General features: G+C 40.5%; 1 protein-coding gene across 2 annotated transcripts in view; it reads left to right on the forward strand.

Moving 5' to 3' along the window:
* Positions 1-23,444, forward strand: part of TNPO3 (transportin 3) — a 171,605-nt gene that overhangs the window by 5,180 nt on the left and 142,981 nt on the right. For both annotated transcript variants that reach the window (XM_088468653.1, XM_088468654.1), the window contains exons 2-6: positions 7,685-7,885; positions 10,886-10,959; positions 11,073-11,229; positions 18,806-18,949; positions 21,311-21,486. In XM_088468653.1, coding sequence (XP_088324779.1) covers positions 7,685-7,885; positions 10,886-10,959; positions 11,073-11,229; positions 18,806-18,949; positions 21,311-21,486 — 752 coding nt within the window. The remainder of the gene's footprint in view (positions 1-7,684; positions 7,886-10,885; positions 10,960-11,072; positions 11,230-18,805; positions 18,950-21,310; positions 21,487-23,444) is intronic.

Genomic DNA, 23,444 nt, shown 5'->3' on the forward strand with positions numbered 1-23,444 from the left:
CATTTGAATTCGTCCCACTACGAGTTTTGACTATCACTTTAACACACGTATATCCAAGTCTGTGTTTCTGAATGTCGAAATATGCATGAAACAGCATTATCTTACTCTACTGTAGTAGTGCTTGGGCATTGATAATAACACTTTTTAATGGGACTGCAGTGGGATGTCTGGTTATTACATTGTATTTACTTTCATGGGTCATCTTCGAAAATTTAAATTTTTATGGTTTAGGTATCCTTTTAATTTTTTTTCTCCTGTATTGACAGTTTGCCTGATATTCATGAATTGCTCAAAGTAGGGGGTCATGAAAATACACTAATCCTTTTATTTTCCTGTTTCCTCTTGATTGTATTTTGTGTTTGAATCATTGTTCATTACCCATTGGCTTTTACCGTCATGATTTTTACTAGTGTGTAACCTTTGTGTTCATGAGTGGCAGTGTCTTTTGGACTTCTCTATGGTCTTCTGTTCACTGCAAGTGTCCTCCATGGCTGTATCCACCTGAAGTCAAAGTAGATCACATTTTATGTGTGGTGACACTGGCATTTTCCGAACGCTTGTGTGTAACCTGCCTTACAATTTAGGGCCGGACATAAATGGGGGGTACATTCATAGGTGCTAGTATATTTTTGTGTTGGAATCGGTATGATTTACCGCCGGACCCATGGCCGGCGGTTCAAATCCCGACAGCGGCAGACCGACAAGGATGAAAATCACGATTGTCCCTAGGTAAGTATTCACTAACCTAATTCTACCCCATAACCCTCCCTTCGGGGTGCCTAACCCTAACCTTTCTCCCCTCTCTAAGTGCCCAAAACTAACCCCCCCCCCTGCCTAAACCTAAGTCTCCCGGGGGGGTGCCTAACCCTAAATCCCCCTCGGGGGTACCTAACCCTCCCTCCCCCTAGCCTAACCCTAATCTCCCGTGGGAGTGCCTAGCCCTAAATCCACCCTGGGAGACCTAAACACCCGCCCCCTCGCGGCTGTCCGTGCTCTGCGCCCCTTTGATCGGGATGCCGGACGCCGGTAAAATGACAGGCGTCTAGATTTAGATACCTGTCATTTAACCCTTGCCGGGATTAAGCAGTCGGGAAGCCGGCTGTCGGGATTAGGTCCGCCGGCTTCCCGACTTCATACCTTTGTGTTTATATAATGCACTTAAATTTTTTTTTAAAAAATACACCTGCTCAGCCACGTGCAATATTTTTAAAACACCTGTCCCATCCATACAGCTCCCCAAAATACCAGGCCCACTACTTTAAACTAATTTTCCACTACCTATATTTTATTTGACCTAAAATTGACGTGATTAGTGTAATTTGTGCAAAAATTACAACTTTTTGGCTACTTTATCTTTAGGGGGTGTCCAAAGGGTTCTGAAAGTAATCCCCACATTCTTAGCCAAAAATAGAGATTTTGCATTTTATTTTCCACAATAACAAAGGGTGTAAACGCGCTGTCACAACGCAGCTGGTAAAAAGGGAAAGTCAGTCCCTAAATAGAAAGAAACAGTGCAAAACCAGCGCTATAAAAGATGAATGGTGTGATATAAACACAGTAATTTATTAAAAACAACAAATATATCTCAAGAATATCAAAATAAAAAGTCCATATTATGAACCAAAGTGAAAGTCTGTTCCTGTTAATAAACAGCTGGACCTAGGACAAACGCCAGTCCGTATGAAATGAATGGGGTGTTATTAGGCAGGCACTTATTTACCATGAGGTGGTGTAGCAATCACCAACACAGTCCTTTTAGCATCCAAGACTCAAATTAATCGGCTGTAGAAGGAATCCACAATATTGCCAGCGAGCCCAAGGAGGAGTATAGCAGAGTCCAAATAATGGTCCAGTAAAAGTGCAGGAAAACAGAGGGGTCTCACTGGATAAGACTGACCACCTAGCTGCTGCTTCCTTTTTTTTTTTTTTTTACCCGCTCTGAGATTGTGAAAACTTCTCACCGGTTTCAGTCCATACAATTATCACACATGCGATAATTGAATTGCTTGATCGCGATAATTTATTGCCAAAACGGGGCTTATCGCATCTAATTGAATCTGGCCCATGGTATTTGAAGGAAGTTTGAGGAAGAGTGATAATTTATTGAAAAGTTTCTTGTGCTTTTTCTTTATTTTGCAGCAAATTTGATTTGTATACACAAATCTTCTCGAAAGTTTAATTAACAACATGTTAAACAGTGTTTTGAGTTGTCGCATGCATTTCTATAGCAGCGCTTGTGCGTAATTTTATAGTGGCTGTAAAATGTAAAACTGCAACTCTATTAAATATCACAGCTTATAAGGGTTACATAGAGCACTCTGTGTGACAGGGTTTGCACTTTCACAGTGTATTTCAACTGGAGAGCATTTTTATTTAGTGTGTTGGTTACTTGTCCACATAGCTGCAGTAAGCATGTGACCTCCTCTCCCTTTCACTTGTAAAATGCGGAATGTAAAGCGCCTGTGTGACACTACCCTTAGCAATTGGATTCAGATTACCTACAACATATATATATATTTTCTTTTTTTTCTTCTTTTGCATTCAAGGGGTGTAGTCTTAGGATTCCTCCAATAACTGCAAAAAATAAATTGCAAGGTGGGAGCTCTACCTGCCCTGTGTCAAACCCATCCAAATACGACTGTTTTGTATATGTTTACAGCCTATTCAGGAACTGTAGTTCGTTTAATATTTATATTTCCGTAATAAAACCATGTATTTTATTTGGATATGAAGTCATGTCCGTTATCTTCTGTTAAAATGTCCTCACCAAAATCCTTTAGCCCCAGTAGTTTGGTGTTCTCTTTTCACCTGTGAAAGTGATTTTGTGTTGAATCTACATCTCGCCCAGATGACAAATAAAATTGCCACTAGTGTGGCCAATCAAGGAGTGTCTTGGAGATCTTCCCTGGCCTGAATCATACCTAGCTTTGTCATATCAGCATATTCTTGTATGCAACTTGATCTGTCTGGAGCAGGAGTTGGCTCCACATACCACAGATAGTATCAGTTGCATCAGTGTTGGTTTCTTTTCTTTTTTTTTTTTTTTCAGACGAGTACTGTGTGTGGCTTTTTTTTTTTTTTTAAAAACTATGTTTGAAACACCCACTTTCTATTGATTTCTATGATACCCAAAACACCTTGATATGTTTTAATGTATTTTTTTTAATTGTATGCTATAAAAATAGAATTTGAATAGCTACAGAATCACTTTATAAAAAATTATTCTGAAACTTGATTTCTACTTTTCGCATTAAATTAACAAAAAAAATAGTAATATTTGCGTTCCTCTAACGGTATAAAAATGCATGCACTTCACATTCCTGGATTTGGAACTCTGAAGGGAAAAGATAATGTAAAAACTGTTCATTAAGTGTTTAAAACACTTTTATACTAATTGAACAGGAATAGTCCATGAGCAGAGAAGCATTCAGTAGTGTTAAGGTGGGTACACACTTGACAGATATATCTGCAGATGATGGTCGTTCATGCATACTGAACGGCCATCATCTGCTTGTGCCCTCGGGTCCCGGCGGCCTGGGGGTGAGTCCTGCCCCCTCCTCGCGGCTGCCACTGTGTGTGTCCAGGCGGTCTGTAGACCGCCCGGACACTCTTACCGATGGAAAGATATCATAACCATTGGCAGCACAGCCAATGTGATATGTCGGTACACACTGGCCGACGGGGCAGCAGATACATTGGCCGATCAATTGATCGCCCAATGTATCTGTCAGTGTGTACCCAGCATTAGTTTCACGAATAATAACTTTTCTGTTTCACATTTGGTGTTTTGTTTGTTCTACCCCTTTGTAGAGAAGTCTTTGGATTCTTATATATGGGCACTGTGCAAGAAAGCGCTATGGGCAGAAATATGGAAAATATTTCCCTATATTCGTTTTCCCTCAGTGAGTGCATATATGTACTCCATACACACACACGGGCTGATTCTGAGTAACACGCAGGTTTGAATGTCAATGTATTGCCAAACAGAATGCTAATGCCACTATATGCACATCCTAATGCGTACGCCTACCTCATGCTAGTTGCATTAGATTTGTTTGAATTTGGTGCACACAATTCATATTTACGACTAAGAAGTGAGTAACTCATTACATGGCCATGACACATCCCAATATACAAAACAAAATGGTTCTCTTGCATTCATTCGCGATTTTTGCCGCCTAGTTGCCTCAAAGAAAGGCTCACTTAGTGTATACAGAGAGACGTCAGTGGTAAGTACCATTCTGAAATGTGCGTACATTCGCAAATGTGTATGCAGACCAGGATGCAGGCGCAGTATGCCATATTCGGTGCTAGGTGCAACACGGACTCAAGCTCAAAATGCGTTTTGCCTCAGTGGTGCAGTTATAGGGCTCAAAGAAATGTACACTTTTTTTTTATTTTAAAATGTTTACCTCTTATTGATATTACTAGTTAACAACCTGTCAAAATGAGGGGACATTTTTGCGGCCGAATGGAGTGCTTGTCAGCTCGGGCGGCTGAAAGTATTAATGTCAGCGCCAACTGCTTTGCGCGCCCGAATGGAGTGACAATTGAATTGCCTGCGTAGGGCGCCAGCTAGCGGTCCGGGCGGTAAGTAACACACTTGAATTCTCCCCATATAGGTGAGGAGTCTCTCTCTCTCTCCTCTCTCTCTCTCTCTCTCTCTCTCTCTCTCTCTCTCTCTCTCTCTCTCTCTCTCTCTGCTCTCTCTCTCTCCTCTCTCTCTCTCTCTCTCTCTCTCTCTCTCTCTCTCTCTCCTCTCTCTCTCTCTCTCTCTCTCTCTCTCTCTCTCTTAGATTTTTGCTAATTTAATAAAAAAACAAACTAAGAAATCACATGTACATAAGTATTCACAGTCTTTGTTGATGTACCTTTGGCAGCAATTACAGCCTCAAGTCTTTTTGAATATGATGCCACAAGCTTGGCACACCTAACTTTGGCCAGTTTCGCCCATTCCTCTTTGCAGAACCTATCAAGCTGCATCAGGTTGGATGGGAAGGGTGGGGGAACAGCCATTTTCAGATCTCTTCAGAGATTTTGAATCAGATTAATGTGTGGGCTCTGGCTGTGCCACTCAAGGACATTCACAGAGTTGTCCTGAAGCCACTCCTTTGATATCTTGGCTGTGTGCGTACTGTCGTTGTCCTGCTGAAAGATGAATCGTCGCCTCAGTCTGAGGTCAAAACACGCTCTGGAGTAGGTTTTCATCCAGGATGTCTCTGTACATTGCTGCATTCATCTTTCCCTCTATCCTGACTAGTCTCCCAGTTCCTGCCACTGAAAAACATCCCCACAGCATGATGCTGCCACCACCACGCTTCATTGTAGGGATGGTATTGGCCTGGTGATGAGCTGTGCTTGGTTTCCCCCAAACATTCACGCCAAAGAGTTCAATCTTTGTCTCATTTGAACAGAGAATTTTTTTTCTCATGGTCTGAGTCCTTCAGGTGCATTTCGGCAAACTCCAGGCAGGCTACCATGTGCTTTTTACTAAAGAGTGGCTTCTGTCTGGCCACTCTACCATACAGGCCTGATTGGTGGATTGCTGCAGAGATGGTTGTCCTTCTGGAAGGTTCTCCTCTCTCCACAGATGAATGCTGTAGCTCTGACAGAGTGACCATTGGGTTCTTGGTCACCTCCCTGACTAGGGCCCTTCTCGCACGATCGCTCAGTTTAGATGGACGGCCAACCTAGGAAGAGTCCTGGTGGTTCCGAACTTCTTCCATTTATGGATGATGGAGGCCACTGTGCTCATTGGGACCTTTAAAGCAGCAGATATTTTCTGTACCCTTCCCCAGATTTGTGCCTCAAGACAATCCTGTCTCGGAGGTCTACAGACAATTCCTTGGACTTCATGCTTGGTTTGTGCTCTGACATGCACTGTCAAGTGTGTATGCCTTTCAAAATCATGTCCAAACAACTGAATTTACCACAGGTAGACTTCAATTAAGCTGTAGGAACATCTCAAGGATGATCAGTGGAAACGGGATGCACCTGAGCTCAATTTTGAGCTTCATGGCAAAGGCTGTGAATACTTGTGTACATGTGATTTTCTTAGTTTTTTTTTTTTTTTTAAATGAAATTTGCAAAAATATCAAACTTTTTATACACGTTGTCACTATGGGGTATTGTGTGTAGAATTTTGAGGACAAAAAATGAATGTATTTCATTTTGGAATAAGGCTATAACATAACAAAATGTGGAAAAAGTGAAGCGCTGTGAATATCATTTCCGGATGGTGTGTGTGTGTATATATGTATATATATATATATATATATATATATATATATATATATCTCTCTATCTGTACAAAGCTGCCTGCGCCCTGTTACTTCATGGTCTGTAAGTGAATGCAATTTCTACAACATATTTTGAACAGACTAAGGGCCATATTCAGTTGCCGGCGAAAAGTCGTTATCGGCGATAACTTTTTCGCCAATGACGTCATTTCACCAATCTGAACTTATCCCCATATTCAATTCTGACTTTTCGCTGGTGCGGAAAGTCAGTTGTTTCGAACCCAGCGATAAAGTATCACCTAGGAATAGGTGTCGAATAAAAGTGCAGAATTGGGGATTTGGGGTCCAAACTTCCAGAAACCACCCAGCACCCCTTGGACTGTCCCGCAAAGGTAAACTGTGTCAAAAAATTATAAAAGTTCCACAGGACACCCTAAAACATTACTTTCATTTTGGGGGTGAAAAAAAAAACAAAGTTGGGAGACAATTTTCTAAACTAGCAAAATAGACCTGAGAGGTCCTTAACTATGCACCAGGTGTTTTTTCGTTTGCAGGTGGTTGCGGCAGGTGGATTTTTTCACGTTCACATTTCCCACTTTCAAATATGCTTGCACCCATTTTCAAGTACCCCAAATTTGATGGGAATGCTTTTCCCCTAAAAAAAAACTTGCTAAATGCTATTCACTTATTCATATACGCAAAAAAACGGCTATTGAGACAATTTAAACACCCCAAATACCTGCAGCAAGGCTATTCGGGGGGACCCATAGTGAAGCCCCATGTCACAGCATCTTTTGGGGGGGCTGTCAGGCTGATTTCCCCAAAAATGACAACACTTTTCGCACATTTCTTTTTCAACGGGTCCCGTTTTCGCCGACTTGGAATTGAATACGGGGATACGCGGGGACGAGCGCGATACTTTTCCTCTCAGAAAACCTGCGATGAAGGCGAAAAGTCCGGCAACTGAATTTTCGCTGGCATTTGAATATGGCCCTTAGTCTTATGTAAACAATGTGTGTGTTTTGTGGGAGGGAAATTAGGCAATCTTATTTATTGTGTACAGTAAAATGAGTTTGTTGGCATTGGTTTTCGCTTTTATGTAACAACAAGCATGGTACATCATAATCTTTGTTGGCACAAGACCCTCTCATATGTTGGCATTGTTGTGATCTTGTACAAGGTGTGGCGGCTAGTGTCTTGTGTACTGGTAGACAACTGTTTTTTTTGTACACTTTTAAACTCATTAAGCCAGGACTGTAGCCATAGTAAAATTGTTGGTAATCCAACTGTAACGTTAACAATCTAGATTTGAATTAAAAATGGCATGTCCTGAGAAGGCGCACACTTGCAGCATCCTGGCATATGCCGAGTACATTTTACTAGTAAATACAAAATCCAAACTATATTGTGCAGTACATGCTTGACTCTTACTGTGCTTTACATAGGTGTATGCTTGGGAGATCTCAGACCAGTTGTTGCAGATCCACCAGGATGTGGAGTCTTGCTACTTTGCAGCACAAACCATGAAGATGAAGATTCAGACCTCTTTTTATGAACTACCCACAGACTCCCATGCTTCCCTTCGGGACTCCTTGTTGTCACATATACAGAACCTGAAGGACCTGTCTCCTGTTATTGTAACTCAGGTAAGGCGTGTTCATTTTCTGTGTCTGAAATGTTAATAATTTTTACTTATGTGGTTTACATGAGCTCCTTTTAAGAACAGGTAAAAATTAATAACATGATATTGCTTTTGTCATACATATGTACTATTACAAATTAGTGAACATAGAAATCCGAAATGGCTTAAAAATGGTACGCCATATCTGTCGGCGATAAGGTCGCTCCCACTTATGACTTGTTAATTTTCACTCACTCAGTCTTCTAGCCATTATTGAACTTTTATCTCTACCTCTAACACAACTGTTCCTCTTGCACTCTTCTGTTGGGGTCTCTACCCATCCCAGCTTCCTCCAAAGACAGTAGCATAAGTGTCCTTTTGATTGCTCTTACAAGGGGTGCCTAAACAAGTAATTCAATTGTTGCTTTGTCTGGACACCCATACTGCTTGTGCGCACCCAAATGCGCAAGGTTTAGCCACGTATAGCAGCTCACTCCATCTAAAGTTCTACTGGCGCACATTTCTCACCCACTTCAGGAGGCTGCAAGCAGAAATTAGTCTAACCGCGCATTAGATTAGGCGCTCTATAAAACAAATCACCCCCACAGTCTTTCCCAAACCTTTCTTTGAAATTTGCTCCACCCAGATCTACCTTCATGTCCACTATTGTCACCCAGACTCTCCTCTCAATATCTTGACAACTTTTCCATTTCTGCCTCCTAAACTTCTAGCTTTTATTTCCTCCTATGTCCTCTCCCACCCACCTCAATGGCCACTACTGTGTTTTCCTATCCATGCAATATCTCTAACTCCTAGAAGTCAGTCTTGCCCTTCCAGGACCACAATCTCTTTTTTTTTTTTTTTCCCATTGTCCTCTCTACAACTTGCTCTCCCACCTCCCCTAACATTGAGAGACATCTTAACAACCTTAATACTATCCTCCTCATCCTGTCTAGGACCCCTAATGACTCCCATTTCTTCCATCTATCTCTACAACTCAACACTCTCTGAAGCCATTAATGCTACAGCCCCAGCCAGCCCACTTAATCTCTGACACTCTAAACATCAAATATGATATTCACCACGCTCACTCAAAAAGTGCTCCAGCTGCGCCAATCACCAAGGAAGGAAATCCCGCTGAAATGCTGACTACATACATTTTATGTCGATGCCTTCTCTTGTCAAACCTGCTTCAAATCCCTCAACTCATCCATGTCTACCAATGTCAAATTACTTCTGTCTTCATTCGCCTCCTGTCACTAATGTCACCACTTTAGCCTTTTCAATTTCTTAAAAGACTCAATTTACGTAATGCATAATAAAATCTTCGCTCGCCAGACCCACGTCCACCCTCTCCATCATTCCCCATGCCACCTTCATCTCTTTCACTTTTGTAACAGAGTCTTAATTCTTCATTCTCCTCTTTCCATTCTTCAGCATGCCTCCCTCCAAAGCTACTCTGCTCCTTCTTCTCCAGCACTTGCCAACATGTTGCTTACCTGTTTGAACTTTCCTTTATCACCGATATCATCTTTTCTGCTTTCAAACATGCTCTTTTCTTCCCTATTCTCAAGAAATCCTTTTCGAACTGTCCTCTCTCTCCAACAATTGCCCCATTTCTATGTTCCCATTACTTCCAAAATGTTTTAATAGTTTTATATGCAACTGACCCATTTATTTATTTTTTCTCTCCACTCTTCTTAACTCTCTTTTTAGTATGGTGTCTGGTTTTTGCCCGCTTCACTTCACTGAAACTGCCTTCACAAAGTCTTAACTAAGTCAAAGGGCTACCTCTCCTTGGACATACTCCTCCTCTCCATCATTGTTAATCACTCTCCTTAACACCCTTCACTACCTTTTTGTCTTTGCGACACTGCCCACCTCTGGTTTGCCACCTACCTCTCTGGCTGCGCCTTTAGTGTCTACTTCTGACTCTTCTTCCCCTCCTCTGTTCTTCTATCTACACCTCCTTGGCGAACTCATAAGCTCTTTTGGCCTCCATTATAACCTCCTGTCCCAACGCTTCTTCAAACTTATGTTAAGTCTGAGCTCATTATCTTTTTCCCCTGCGAATGTCACTACCCTACCCATGTCTCCCCCACACTCTAAAACTTCATCTTTTCCTTGTTCCTCATAATTTCTGACTCTGAGTCACTCTTGACTCCACCTTCAGCTTCATTGACATATTCCCTCTCACATTCCTTCTGCCTCCTCCCTCAGGAAGTAACTGAAATACTGGTCCATTCACTCTCCATTTCATTTACTGTACTCTACTACTGTCAGCCCTTTAACCCAACACTTTCTTCTGCAATCCCTCCAGAATTTTATAATTAGACTAATCTCTTCTCTTTGCACCTAATTTGTTGTTTCTCTCTATATTTCTTCACTTGCTGTTACATTTTCTTGCTGAATTCATGCCAGGCTGATCATATTTAATTTCTCAATAGCACTCCTTGTCACAAGATTCACCCCTGCATGACTGCTCATAACATCATCCTAGTCCCGTGTCCTAGACTTCTGCGCTGCTTCCAACCTATGGAACTCCTTTTCTCGCCCAACTAGAGTCTCCCCGACCTATAATCCTTTAAATGCTTCAACTAAACCCACCTCCTTCCTAGACCCTCTTGTCCACTCCTCCTTCCACCATCCATACTGTCTCTCATCACCACCTCCCTTTCGGAATGCAAGTTTTTAAAGATCTCCTTCTACTGTCTGTCTAACTCCTATGTTCATTGTCCTGTCTTTAAACTGAATTTTTGTGGATTCTACGCTGTTACTCACATACCAAATTCAGATCTGTATCTGTTACTGCTCACTGACTCTCTATTTGTACATATACTAATGTGTTATTATGTTTAATTGTATTCAGTTTATGCTTATTGTAGTTAAGTAAATGATATTTATGTAATTGTCCTGTACTGCAGAACTTGTAGCATCCTTCAAATAAATGAGGATAAATTATACCGTAATAACAGAACTTTGTTGTCCTTCTTCCTTCTTTTTTTTTTTATTTTTTTTATTGTAGCTGGCTTTAGCAATAGCAGATCTTGCCTTGCAGATGGCTTCTTGGAAAGGCTGCGTGCAAACACTTGTAGAAACGTAAGTACTTTTTCTTAAAACCATGCCGGCTTCGTCTGGCTGATTACATTGGTATAGAATTGATAATGTATGACTCGTTTTTCTCACTGATCTTGACCTGTCCTATTCTGTAGGTATAGCAATGACTTGGCATCATTGCCTTTCCTCTTGGAAATCCTCACTGTGCTGCCAGAGGAGGTCCATAGCCGATCCCTGCGCATTGGTGCTAATAGACGCTCTGAGATAATCGAGGACTTGGCCTATTACTCCAGTACTGTGGTGTCTCTTCTGGTAAGAACGTGTGTTTGCAATATTGACCACTTCATATAAATGATTTGTGCAATTTATTCTGCTCATACATTCACAGGCGTCTGATAATGTAGTGTATACAATACCACATTTCTTAGCTAAGGGTGCAAAGTGAATGCGTGTGTGTGTATATATATATGTGTGTGTGTGTGTGTGTGTGTGTGTGTTAGCACTTATCTGAAAATTATCTTCTGTATTGTCAGTTAATCCAAAATTCTTGTAGAGTTCAAAGGAAAATGAGGATAGACAAAAACATGGTGTAGTGTATACAGACTAGATGGATAATCACATACAATATAACATTTTTAAATGCTTATCTGGATAATTATAGCATTCCAAAATATGACGCCTACACGTTTTGTCTTTTACATTAGACTTCCTAAGGGGGATACAGTACCATGCAACATATCTATAGAAACACATTGAGCCAAATTACTTGAAACGACGGATGTAACAGTGGGTGATGCACTCGGATTCTGTTATCTCTCATATTTTTTTGCCCTTATATTTAATATGCTGGAGTAGAAATTATAATCGTATTTAAAAGCCCCTGTTCGGACAGCATAATCTTTCCAATGGGCACAACTGTTTTTTAGACATTTAGTAGGCAGGGGCCATATTGTCTTTTTTTTTAATTCGAAGAGGACTGCCATCTTACTGCAATAAAACCACTTCAATGCTTTGACATTTTTTGAAAGTGTATTTACTGATCAGTCTTAACAGTAAAACCACTGACCAGTGAAGTGAATAACATTGATTATCCATTACAATGGAAACTGTCAGTGGGCAGCACTTGCGCACTCAGTTCTTGAATGGTGATGTGTTGGATACAGGAAAAATGGGCAAGAGTATCTGAACGAAAAGGGCCAAATTGTGATGGCTAGACGACTGGGTCATAGCATCTCCAAACGGCAGGTCTTGTTCGGTATTCCCGGTATGCAGTGGTTAGTACCAACCAAAAGTGGTCCAAGAAAGGACAACGAGTGAACAGGCGACAGGGTCATGGACACCCAAGGCTCATTGATGCGTTGTGGGGAGCGAAGGCTACTGCCAATTTGGTCCGATCCCACAGAAAAACTACTGCAGCACAAATAGCTGAAAAAGTTACTGCTGGCTATGATAGAAAGGTGTCAGAACACACAGTATATTGCATATTGAAAGTGCCTACAATGGGCACGTGGATGTCAGAAGCATTCCATGGGGTAATTGAAAAAAGTGGCCTGGTCTGATGAATCCTGTTTTCTTTTACATCATTTGTGCGACCTGGTGTGTGTGTGTGTTGTTTACTTGGGGAAGAGATGGCATGAGGATGCACTATGGGAAAAAGGCAAGCCGATGGAGGCAGTGTAAAATGTTTTGAGTTTTGTCTTCGAAGTAGATGGCAAAGCCTTGGGCTGGGAGGGTAGAAGTAGTGTAGCGGAACAGAGAAGTGAGTTGATGGTGGCAAAGAGGTTATGTGGATTAGAACACTCGGTAGATATTAAGGAACTGAAGTAGATTTGCTTGGTACACTACCCGTCAAGTCATATCATTTTTCCAGTTTCCATTTTCAGTAAAAAAAAGTAATGTGTTAAGAGCTTACAGCTGTTCTGCAGCAATGAAAAAGGTTTGCCTGGGCATTGAAGCACCGCCAGTGGACTACTGAGTTCAAGAAGGTATATGCCGCCCGTTATGTGAGCATCAGTGTGTGGGATTTATGTACTAAGCAACGACTTTTTAAAGCCCCAAATTTAAAGAATAATACTTTTAAAAGCACAGCATCCCACAGTAAATAATTCTCTGTGATAGCAACTGTCAAACAAGAAGCCTGATGGTCTAAAGCTCTTATTTTGGATCCTAAGTTTGCGACATGCACAGCATGACTGAACCAAAAAGGCTATCACATTTTGCAGTACCATGCAATACTGGTCTAGGCCTAGTTGGTCAAGGGTTTATCTTACAGCAAGCTAATGAACCAAAAAGCCAGGCTATTTCAGAATTACCTTTTGAGGAAAAGAACAAGAGAGTAGGCTTCATAGCATGCAATGGCCAGCATAGTCTCCACGTTCAAACCCCATCGAGCTGGTTTTGGGATGAACTGAACAGAAGAGTGACAGCAAAGCAACCAACAAGTACAATACATATGTGGGAACTTCTTCAACAGTGTTGGGAAGAAATTTGCAAACAATAACTGATTTCTATTGTTCGGTAGTTATATCTGCAAAAGGTGGCTACTTTGAGGAGTCAAATATTTAGATTACATTTTGTAAAAATAATTCTGTCATTTCATTTTTTTTTTTACCTCTCATTGGTTTTGTTCTATTTTTTAATGTCAGAGTACTTTGAGAATTTAAAAAAAATTTCAATTCCAACTGGAAAATGTGGTTATTCTGAAACTAACTGATAGTGTAAATGCAGTGTCGTAAGGCGAGATGTAGTCATTAGGTTGACAATAACAATGTTGACATTCGCAGTGTTAACAGTTAGTATCGTTAATTCCGTCGGGCAACATGTTGACATTCTCAGAATGTCGACATGTGAAATGCCGACATTGTCAGAATCCTGACTTTTGGGTTACGCATTAGATGATGGGTATTGGTTTAGGGATTAGGGGGCTTTAGTTAATGGAATGCTGGCGCATTAAATGGATCTGCTGGAACTGATTGTCACATGGCTGCCAGGACCAGGTAAGTGACCGTGAACCACCAGGGACGATATGTCGACATTCTATTTTTGCCGACATTTCCTCAGTGTTTACATTATGAATTTGACATATTATACCTCACTCTTGCAAGACAAAAAGGTGAATTTAGAATGAAGAAAGACTCTCTCTTCCCTCATTTATCATTGTCTGTCACCTCTGGCTCTATTGCTGCTTACACTAGGTCAGATTTCTTATCATATATGAACGATAACGATTGTAAAAATCGTTCATATCTTTGACATGTTGGGTATGCATCGACCAACGATGCACATTCCCTCATGTCAGATAACGATATCTGACATCGACTGTGTTTGCAGTAAGATTTGGACGATTTCATTCATTTTTAATTAATGTCCGAAATCGTTCATCGTTGACGAAATCGTTCAACGAAATTCGATGATCTGACAAATCTGACCGTGTGTATGCACCATATCACCTTTACAAATACCTTCCAAATGTATTTGCCCAGAGCTTTTTACTAGTGTACAAACCTGGTACTCCATTGTGGGGAGGAATATTTTAAAGATCTTATACATTTGTTTTTCAGCCCTGTAGCTGGCTTTTCATAAACTATATGTATTTGCTTGAAAAAAACTGTCTGAAAAAGCCTTTATACAAATATACTGCAGTTTATTTTAGTAATTATGGAAAAGGTATATATTTATAAATGTATTTAATGTTTTTTGGGACAGAGAACAATAGACAAAAGATAACAGTTGATAAAACTGTGAACTGGTATTTTTTTTTTTTTTTTTTTTTTTTAAAGTAACAAAATATGAAGAGCCCAAAACCTTCTAGTCATTAAGTGATTAATTTTGTTCACTGGAGGCAAGGCTTCCAATTCACTGCACAGAGGAGTTTGGCATTTGGTGTCCTCTGAAGGTTGACCGCAAATAGAATGGAGATAATATTCCTTCCTTAAAGGGACAGGCCTTCATATCTTCAAATAGATTTAAAAGTGTGTTTTTTTTTTTTGTTTTTTTTTTTTGTATATAAGTATTTAGTGGAAGACTAAAGTTATCTAAAAATTAATCTATCAACATCAACCACTTTTATGTATAAACCTCCCTTTTGTTAGAGATAAATGGAAACTCCTGGCTTAATGATGGACATTGAATATATTGAAGGCCAGCACTCTTGCTTTAGATAAGAAAATAAATTCTGAGCGGTCAGATCATTCATAAAAATAAAGAAAATAATGCTGAACTGGTTGCCTACAATTATGGCTAACATGGTTGCAAGATGAGATTGAAAAAAAAAATAATAAAAAAAATAAAAAAAAAAAAATATATATATATATAGCAAAATGTCACAAATCTGCACACATACATAGATGTAAAAATACTGGTGCTGGACTAACTGAGTTTAACATAAATCAAAAGTCCGAAAAGAGACAGTCCGCACTCAAAGTTCAATGCAAAACTTGATAATATTTAATGTGAGCAGACATTTTAAGCAATAATCATCCTAGTGTAACCACAGAGCCGGATGTCATAATGTTGTAGTGCATAAGTCACAATGTGGCAATGCATGGCTGTGAAATAATTTGCACAAATAGCATGTAGGCACAAATGACAGGTTATATAGAGGAGGGAGGTGAATTCGTCATATGCATTCCATCCACCATGTCTTCCACAGACAGACAAGTACTCATATGAGACAACCTAAAGAACTGTACGGCCCTAAGGTAATTCCAATGTTGTGTGATGCATTTTCCGTCAATGGTTTGGGTTTAGGTGCATTAATTTCTTTAAAAAGCAAACATTGTATCGCCATAGAACCTCATACTAATCATCAAGCATGGTGGTGGAGGGGTGAGGATTGATTTGCAGCTACACAAACCAAGATACCTCAACAATTTAGTCCAGGATCAACTCTGCTTTATACCAAAATATTCTAGAAGAAAATGTTAGGACATCTGTCTTTCCGACAACTGAAGCTGAAACTAAATCGTGAAACATGACAATGATCCCAGGCACGCCAGCAATTCTACAACTGAATGGCTGGAAAAGAATCAAGGTTTTGTAATGGCCAAGTTTAAAGTCCAGACTTCAACCCCACTGAGTTGCTGTATCTGATGAATGCTCTACATAACAGATGCCCTTAAATATGAAACTACTTTTATAGGGAGTGGACCAAAAAAAACCTTGCAGATACTGGTATACTCTTAAACGGATGAGTTTTAAATTACTTGCTTCTAAAGATTCTCCAACCTACTGAGTCATGAGGCGCATGTACTTCTTGTTGACTTACTATATTTTATTTATTTATTATTATTAATATTTTCTAATAAATCTGTCATCACATGAGCAGATATTTATCAATTGTTAGAACTGGATAATGAGCAGAGTCAGAACTAGTACAGTGCCTACATCCACCCACTGCCTGGAGCTAAGAACTAGTACAGTGCCTACATCCACCCACTGCCTGGAGCTAAGAATTAGTACAGTGCCTACATCCACCCACTGCCTGGAGCTAAGAATTAGTACAGTGCCTACATCCACCCACTGCCTGGGGCTAAGAACTAGTACAATGCCTATATCCACCAACCGCCTGGAGCCAAAACTAGTACAGTGCCTACATCCATCCACTGCCTGGAGCTAAGAACTAGTACAGTGCCTACATCCATCCACTGCCTGGAGCTAAGAACTATTACAGTGCCTATATCCACCAACCGCCTGGAGCCAAAACTAGTACAGTGCCTACATCCACCCATTGCCTGGAGCTAAGAACTAGTATAGTACCTATATCCACCAGCCGCCTAGAGATAGAAACGACTACAGAATCTATAACCACCAACTACCTGGTACCAGAAAACTAGAACAATGTCTATATCCACCAACAGCCTGGGCCAGGAACTAGTACAGTGCTGGTATCTATGAAAAAGTATCCCCACCAAGAACCACAAAGTATTTGCACTACCTTCCTATCTTTCTAGCAGGGTGGCATCAAGAAGTATACATGTATATGTTTAAGTGCCCAGATACTACCCAATTGCTCTGTGGATGCTAATATTTAATTATTTTTTTTAACTGCTCCCAGATCAAGTCCCCCAATTGCTGACTACATAGTTGTGAGACAGTGGATGCAGGAGGACCACTCTCTTGATTGTGCACGGACTGTTCCCGCCTGACAGCGCGCCTTTGCTTTTATTTAAGGGGAGGCATCTCTGCTCTCCAGCCTGACGCAGCCTTGATATTTATCGTCTAGTGTGTATGCACTTTAGAAAAAAAAAGGTTTTTTTACTTATTTTGTTTTAATAACCAGAGATATTTATTTCTATAGCACCAGTGCTTTACACGTAAGAACAAACCGTAATAAATCAAGATACGAGTATGTTATAAAATCTTAGACCATATTTATAAATGGGGACCATTGCAATGCGCTCTGTTAATATCACCTTGAACACTGGGCAATCAAATGCGTTTTGGTTCCCTCTCAAACTCGAGGCTGGTACCGACAAGCAGTATCCATCTTTAACCACTTAACTGACCATATATTTTTTTCAAAAATGACAAAAGATTTTATTTTTTATTTTTTTTTCCATTTAATTAAGTCTAAAACATTAAATTGTTTTTAAACATTTTATTTCTATCAGCAGATGAGCAATACAGGTCATACAGTCCAATTGGCATACCCAGAAAAAGTTAGTAGGGAATAGTAAATACTAAAGGGCCTATAAAAAGTAAACACAGGTAAGTATTATTATATGGTTAGAACAGCCACTAAAGGTTGTGACCAAGGGTGTATGGCGAATAGCATTATAGAATCATTTGGCGTCTAGTGTTTTACTTTAAACAATCTAACAATAGGGACATCAACCTTGGGAGGAGACTCATTGGAATGACAAAACGTATAGTGTACACTATGTCTGTGCGTTCCCACGGGTCGTTTGTCGTATCCTTAGTTCTTACCCTACAGCAAGTAAGATCTATCACTCTTGTACACGATTCGCGCCATATCGTTCATTGTTTATGCCTGAACCATATGGCGTTTCGACCTGCATAATGCCACTTGATACAGATTCATGCACAGATCAGTAGATCTTTGAGATCCGTCCATGCAACTGTGTTAAAAAAAAAAAAAAAAAAAAAAAAAAGGATTCAAAAGTGTAAAAAGCACAATCAGCTCTGGACTTTTGAGAGCCAGTGCTGGTTGTCAAAGTACAGGGGACAAAATATGTATGGGTCCCCTGTATTTAGCACAACCAGCACTGGACTCAGCGCCCTGGTCCTGGTTTTGGAAATACAGGAGACAAAAATAGTAGGGGTCCCCTGTATTTTCCATAACCAGCACCGCACTTTCTAGCAGGGGGGTAATGCCACATTCAGGGAAACCCTTTCACCGTGTCCCTGACAGCTAGTTAGTCCTGCATGGGGACCCCTCCAATAAAGGTTCCACCTCTCCAGGGCACCCATTTTCCATGGCTTGATAGCCCATGGCTATCCCCGGCACCTCTGGCCAGTGGGTGCCGGGTTGATTGTGTAGAGTGTAGTGCAAAAAATAGATGAAGTAATATTGTCTTTTACAGGTGAACTACACGTCTCAGCAAGCTTCCCCCACATGCTTGTACTTTGAGAACCACAAGTACCAGCATGCGTTTCATTATGGGTCCGCTGGTACCTGTAGTTCACCTGCAAAAGAAATATAAAAATTTAAGACCACACACTCACTCTCACACACTCATTCGGGTAGTCCCCAACTCGGCCAGCTGGACCTTCCCCCTCCTACACACTGAACACAGATGATGGTTGTTCAGTGTGTACGAACAACCATCATCTGCAGATCACTTGGTCTCCGATATATCTGTTTAGTGTGTACCCAGCATAGTATTTGATAATATACATGTACTGACTATCTCCCCATCTTCTTCAGATGACTTGTGTAGAGAAGTCCATGGACAATGAGAAAATGCTGATCAAGACTTTCAGATGTTTGGGTAGCTGGTTCAACTTGGGAGTACTAGACAGCAACTTCATGGCTAACAATCGTCTCCTGCTGCTTCTCTTCCAGGTTCTGGTGAGTTAGTACACATTTGCCATCCTTAGGCCTTCACTGCAGGGGTGATTTTTAGTTTTTCAGGTGACATTTACTGAGACTGCTTATAAAACACTGCTATCTCTAAAATCTTACAACTTAGGTCAAAGCAGTGTTTTTCTGCTATGATTAGCCAAAAACAAAACATGGATCGCTTTTGCTGTTCTAGTCGGTGGATGCCATTAATCGCTTCTAGATTACCTGATGTGAATAACTTGTGGCATTGCTCGAATGAAGGTGATGGTCCTGCTACACAGCACTTTAAATTAATTTGTGTACATCACCCTATTGGACACAAGCTGCTCTAAAATGGGCTTTTGCTGTTAAGCAGTTAACTCACTTAGTTGAGCAATTGAAAATGTGTTGTATAGTTTAACCTTTATCCACAAGTCTTCTCATAGTAGTAACTAATTGCATGCCAATAGTGACACATGTCAATTTCCTGTATAAAATGTGTAGTTTCTAAACATAAATATGGAATACAAAAATTCTAAGCTCTATTGGCGGTCCAACATATCACATATAAAACAGTGATTGAGATATATACAGTCAGGTCCATAAATATTGGGACATTGACAGAATTTTCATATTTTGTCCTCTATTCACCACCACAATGGCTTTGAAATGAAACAAACGATGTGATTTAACTGCAGACTTTCAGATTTAGTTTGAAGGTAATTACATCCAAATCAGGTGAACGGTGTAGGAATTACAACGGTTTCTATATGTGCCTCCCACTTTTTAAGGGGCCAAAAGTAATGGGACAAACTAAACAATCCTAAATCTAACTTTCACTTTTTAATACTTTGTTGCAAATCCTTTGCAGGCAATTGCAGCCTGAAGTCTGGAACGCATAGACATCACCAGACGCTGGGTTTCATCCATGGTGATGCTCTGCCAGGCCTCTACTGCAAATGTCTTCAGTTCCTGCTTGTTCTTGGGGCATTTTCCCTTCAATTTTGTCTTCATCAAGTGAAATGCATGCTCAATCGGATTCAGGTCAGGGGATTGACTTGGCCATTGCATAACATTCCACTTTTTAGCCTTAAAAAACTCTGGTTGCTTTTGCAGTATGCTTCGGGTCATTGTCCATCTGCACTGTGAAGCGCCGTCCAATGAGTTCTGAAGCATTTGACTGAATATGAGCCATATAATATTGCCCGAAACACTTCAGAATTCATTCTGCTGCTTTTGTCAGCAGTCACATCATCAATAAATACAAGGGAACCAGTTCCATTGGCCCACGCCATGACACTACCACCACCATGCTTCACTGATGAGGTGGTATGTTTTGGATCATGAGCAGTTCCTTTCCTTCTCTTCTCTTCCCATCACTCTGGTACAAGTTGATCTTTGTCTCATCTGTCAATAGGATGCTGTTCCAGAACTGTAATGGCTTTTTTAGATGTTGTTTGGCAAACTCTAATCTGGTCTTCCTGTTTTTGAGGCTCACCAATGGTTTGCATCTTGTGGTGAACCCTCTATATTCACTCTTGTGAAGTCTTCTTTTGATTGTTGACTTTGACACATATACATCTACCTCCTGAAGAGTGTTCTTGATTTGGCCAACTGTTGTGAAGGGGTTTTTCTTCACCAGGGAAATAATTCTTTTGTCATCCATCACAGTTGTTTTTCATGGTCTTCCGGGTCTTTTGGTGTTGCTGATCTCTCCGGTGCGTTCTTTCTTTTTAAGAATGTTCCAAACAGTTGATTTGGCCACACCTAATGTTTTTGCTATCTCTCTGATGGGTTTGTTTTGATTTTTCAGCCTAATGATGGCTTGCTTCACCGATAGTGACAGCTCTTTGGAACTCATATTGAGAGTCGACAGCAACTGATTCCAAATGCAAATGTCACACCTAGAATCAACTCCAGACCTTTTACCTGCTTAATTGATAATGAAATAACGAGGGAATAGCCCACACCTGTCCATGAAATAGCTTTTGAGTTGATAGTCCCATTACTTTTGGCCCCTTAAAAAGTGGGAGGCACATATTGAAACTGTTGTAATTCCTACACCGTTCACCCGATTTGGATGTAATTACCCTCAAATTATATCTGAAAGTCTGCAGTTAATTCACATCTTGTTTGTTTCATTTCAAAACCATTGTGGTGGTGAATAGAGGCCAAAATCTGAAAATTCTGTCAATGTCCCAATATTTATGGACCTGACTGTATGTGTGTGTGTGTGTGTATATATATATATATATATATATATATATATATATAATGTGTGTGTGTGTATTCACAGCATATTTATTTTTCACATCATTATTCTAGTTTTTTATTTTTGTACAAATTTTGTTGGTGTTTTTCTTAATTATTTTATTTGCATGTTTGCAGCAACAGGACCAGACACCGTCCAATTTGCATGAAGCGGCATCTGACTGTGTCTGTTCCGCCCTCTACGCTATTGAGAACGTTGAGACTCACCTGAACCTGGGAACACAGCTCTTTCAGGGAGTGCTGTCCTTTGAAGCGGCTTATCACATGGCAGTGGCACGAGAGGACATGGACAAGTAAGATAAAAAAATGGTGTGACAGGCAGACCCAAGGCAGCAGGGTGAAAGGGGAATGTTTTAATAGTAGTGTACGTTGAGCTTCAATAAATAGGGTCTTTTTTTTTTTTTTCCAGTCAGGAATGCTGGAAACTGTTGGGAATAGAGAGTGAGGAGAGGAGCCTGGGCACTTTGAAATTTGGTGCTTGAACAGACTCCTCCCACTCTATATACCCCGATGCCTGCAACAGCCATTGTTTTCTTTGAATGCCCGGAAGCTGGGTGCACGTGTGTGAGGCTGCTATCTGCAGTCTCAAGTTTTGGGCAGCTTGTTTTTCCGTAGTGTTGGTGTGTAAATGTTTTGGCATCCCTCGGAGGTGCAACTACTTCTCCTGAAGAGACCCAGACCTCTACCACTGTTCGGGTCCCCGGAATGTTACTTTCCATCAGAAAGGGGCTCCCTCTGCTTTCCGAATAAGCGGCATCCAGGTAGGTGGGTTCCCTGCTGCATTAGCATGGAATCTGCTGTTTAAAAAGGAATATGGTTTCTTTCCTCTTTTGTTCCCTGGTATCATGTTTGGGCTGGGAGCTTTAGAAAAGGGATAACCGGCAGCATCACCCTAAAAAGTGTTGCAGGTGAGACCGTTTTATAGACAGCTACTGTCCTTCATTGCTAGACCCGAGGGGAGATGCTCCATGTTCCTACTTATGGTCATGCTGTCTGATGGACTGCTTGCATAAAAAGACCAGACTTTGCAGTAGGTCTCTGCCAGCAGTGTTTGTGGACACAGGTTTTTCATCTGGATACTGCTCTCTTTAATAGGAAAAAGACTGTTTCTTTTCCGGCTTCACCCCAGTTGGATGATATATTAGGTGAGCATGGACTCATCCTGATAGGAAGTTCTGTATACAAAAAAGATTTCAGTTGTTATACCCTTTACTGGTGGCAGACAAGGTTAAGCGGGAATTCCTCCCGAGGTTGATGTCCCTAGATTGTTTAAAGTTAAATACATTAGGGTAAATAAAATGAGGTGCGAAGTTCAGACATCGGCGGGTCCCATGCGAGACTGCCCAATGTTATAAAGCAGCAGTTATTTAACAGGCAAAATCACCTGGTTTTGCCTGTTAAATAACTGCTACTTTAAAACATTGGGCAGTCTCGCATGGGACCCGCCGATGTCTGAACTTCGCACCTCATTTTATTTACCCCAATATATCCATCTGTCTATCTCCGTAATATGGCAATATTAATTTATAAAACCCCCATGCTGTACAAACCAGAGTATAGTTGCATACTCTATTTATTATATATATATATATATGTGTGTTTAAAACAACAATTTTATTCAAAATAAGACAGACGCCAATTTCTTACAGTCGGTAAAATGTAATCATGCATATGCAACACAAGCAAATACAATATAATAAAAGCAATAAGAAATAAAAAATGAAAACTTGTCAGGCCTAGGTATCCACATTTGCTCCAAATAGTAGATCTGCTTATGATGAATGGAAATTAGCTCGACAGTGATAGTATCAATTAGCTCCTCAAGACAGATGGTATCAAGATATCTGCTTTTAAGGGACGAAATACTATACTGAGTATAATAAATCCTCTTCCACAATTGGAGAGAGAATGCCTCAGAGGTATTTCTCCAATGTAGAACATGATGAATTGTGTTGATATAATGTTGATGTCCCCATAAATAATAGTACCAGTTATGCTCCCTTTTAGATGAAAGCATCTGTATTGGAGTGAGAGTCTGTGTTTTTCTGATAAGCTTGGTAATGTAGCCAGCTGATAAATCCTGTAGTTGCTAATGTGCAGTGTAATGAAGTGAACTGCTTCTACTTGTGCCGGAGCTCCACATTCTGCAGCTAATGCAATCTCTCAAAAATGGTGATAGTCGCTGAGAAAAGGTAGATCACTGGTGTGGGTGATGTGATGAACGAGTCTGGCATCGGACAGCCACTAACTT

The sequence above is a fragment of the Taudactylus pleione genome, unplaced genomic scaffold (genome assembly GCF_031769625.1).
Source record: "Taudactylus pleione unplaced genomic scaffold, aTauple2 ptg000086l, whole genome shotgun sequence".
Classification (NCBI taxonomy): domain Eukaryota; kingdom Metazoa; phylum Chordata; class Amphibia; order Anura; family Myobatrachidae; genus Taudactylus; species Taudactylus pleione.